Source organism: Alligator sinensis, unplaced genomic scaffold, assembly GCF_000455745.1.
Source record: "Alligator sinensis unplaced genomic scaffold, ASM45574v1 scaffold164_1, whole genome shotgun sequence".
In the NCBI taxonomy this organism is placed as follows: domain Eukaryota; kingdom Metazoa; phylum Chordata; order Crocodylia; family Alligatoridae; genus Alligator; species Alligator sinensis.
This window is the reverse complement of record NW_005843272.1, coordinates 98239-100492: the sequence shown is the minus strand read 5'-3', so window position 1 is coordinate 100492 and position 2254 is coordinate 98239. Positions and strand designations below refer to the sequence as shown.

General features: G+C 67.7%; 1 protein-coding gene across 1 annotated transcript in view; it reads right to left on the bottom strand.

The window, feature by feature from the left end:
• Positions 1–6: 6 nt before the first annotated feature.
• Positions 7–2254, bottom strand: part of RAC3 (Rac family small GTPase 3) — a 4494-nt gene continuing 2246 nt past the window's right edge. The window contains exons 3-6 of the mRNA XM_025194650.1: positions 2110–2227; positions 1749–1811; positions 1226–1385; positions 7–1133 (exon numbers count right to left, since the gene is read on the bottom strand). Coding sequence (XP_025050435.1) covers positions 1003–1133; positions 1226–1385; positions 1749–1811; positions 2110–2227 — 472 coding nt within the window. The 3' untranslated portion in view covers positions 7–1002. The remainder of the gene's footprint in view (positions 1134–1225; positions 1386–1748; positions 1812–2109; positions 2228–2254) is intronic.

Here is a 2254-nt window from a genome sequence, read left to right as displayed (position 1 = left end):
GAGCGACCAGAGCACCATGACTACAGGCGCCCTCCTGCCCGTGGACGGGGGGTTCCTCGCCTCTTAGGCCAGGTGCTGCTGGCACCCCTGGGCCAGGCCCCTGCCCCCACCCCCAGCTTTCACAGCGTAGTAGCACGAGCGATGGCGACCCCTGAGCCTCAGGAGAGATGGGGTGGGCACCAGCAGGGCAGGGACCTGCAGGCTGATGCCACATCTGGCCTCTCCCCGCACGTGGGAACGAAGCAGCCGCACTCCTCCATGGAGAATGTTTATTGTACCAAATAAGGCGTCGTCTTGTCACTCTACATGATGATCAGAAATGGGACCCGTCCGCTCGCCCCCCCACCCCACTGCGCCCCACACCCTCCGCCGCGGGGATGGGGAGATGCTCCCAGACTCACTGCCTCCCACTGGGCTTTGGATAGGAAAGACAGAGGCTCCAACCTCAGCCCTGCCCTGCAGAGACCGGGTGGGCGTGGGAGGCAGGCCTTGTGGAGCACCCTGTGGCGCCCGTGCCCGGTGGATGGTGCGGGGCTGTTTCGCTTAGTCCCGCTAGCGTGTAGCACCCAATAAAGCACCTCATAGCTCGTTCTCCAGCCTCTGGGCTCCCATCTGTCCTCGCCCTGCCCAGGGCCGTCGCTGGGTTCCCACCACCGTGGTTGGCACATCTCAGCTCTTGCACCAGCCTGGCCAGGACCAGCCACAGCGGGCTGGGGGAAGAAGCCCTGCTCCCCAGGTGGTGCTTCTCCTGGGGAGCAGGTGTCTCAGCCCCTCCCGGGCATGGAGTCAGAGAGCCCCGCGGCCCAGGGAGCTGCCCTGCCCTGCCCTGCCCGCCTGCCAGGGGCTGCGCCGCCCCCCTGCTCACTTCCCGCCCCCACTGCCCCTTCACATCAACACTGACGTTAACTCAAGAGACATTAAAAAACACTGACTTCGTACATGATGAAGGGCCCCGCACATCGCAGCCCCCGCGGCTGGGCCAGGCTAGCCCGCGCCGCGCCCTCAGAACACCGTGCACTTCTTGCCGGGCTTCTTGACGGGCGGCGGGCAGAGCACGGCACGAATGGCCTCGTCGAACACCGTCTTCAGGCCCCGCTGCGTCAGGGCCGAGCACTCCAGGTACTTCACGGACCCTGCGAGCAGAGAGCTCCAGCTCAAGCACACGCCCAGCCAGGGCCCCGTGCCACCGCTGCCCCCACCTCTGCACCAGGTGCCCCTGCCATACCGATCTCCCGCGCCATGGCCAAGCCCTGAGGGTAGGTGATGGGGGCCAGCTTCTTATCCCGCAGCCGCTCGATGGTGTCCTTGTCATCCCGCAAGTCCAGCTTGGTGCCCACCAGGATGATGGGCGTGTTGGGGCAGTGGTGCCGGACCTCTGGGTACCACTGAAACAGAAGGGCCCAGTGAGATACGGCAGAAGCAGCCACGAGGACGCTGCGAGGCACAGCTGGCCAGGGCACGGGAGACGCAGGCATGCAGGGGGAGCCCGCACAGGGCACTGGCGACAGCTGGGGCACCTGCCTGCATGCAAAGCCCCGCAGCCTCCTTGGGCCCCAGCGGGCAGAGCTCGGAGGCCAGGCCAGGCCCCTCCCCAGCTGCTGGCTTTTGCGAAGGTGAGGAGGGACAAGCTTGTGCTGGCAGCGCCGATCATGGCCCACACGTACGCCCGCGAGCCCTGGGTCCACCCCTGCCTCCCGGGTCAGGGGTCCGTGCTGGCTCCTGCCCGTCCCCAGCGGGCAGCGCGTTACCTTGGCGCGGACGTTCTCGAAGGAGGCCGGGCTCACCAGGGAGAAGCAGATCAAGAACACGTCCTGCAGAGGGGCAGGCAGGAGTCAGGCAGCAGCCGCCAGGAGCGCAGGTGGCGAGACACCCCTCACCCAGTAAAGGGCTCAGAATAACTCAGAGGGATCAGCCGTGGGCGGGTGGCATTGCCCGGACGTGGATCCGAGGGCACCGCGCTGCGCCCCCTGCCCCGAGCACCAGGTGCCGAGCAGTTCCCCGCCCCGCGGCCCAGGCCGGAGCCAGGGAGCTCCCAGCGCAGCCTGGCCACGGCCACGGCCACGGCCCTGCGGTCCCTGCGCAGGGATCAGGAGCAAACCGCGCACTCACGGTCTGGGGGTAGGAGAGGGGCCGCAGCCGGTCGTAGTCCTCCTGCCCGGCCGTGTCCCAGAGCCCCAGGTTCACCGGCTTCCCGTCCACCATCACGTTGGCGGAGTAATTATCGAACCTGCGGGCACAGGGCGGTGCGGTCGGG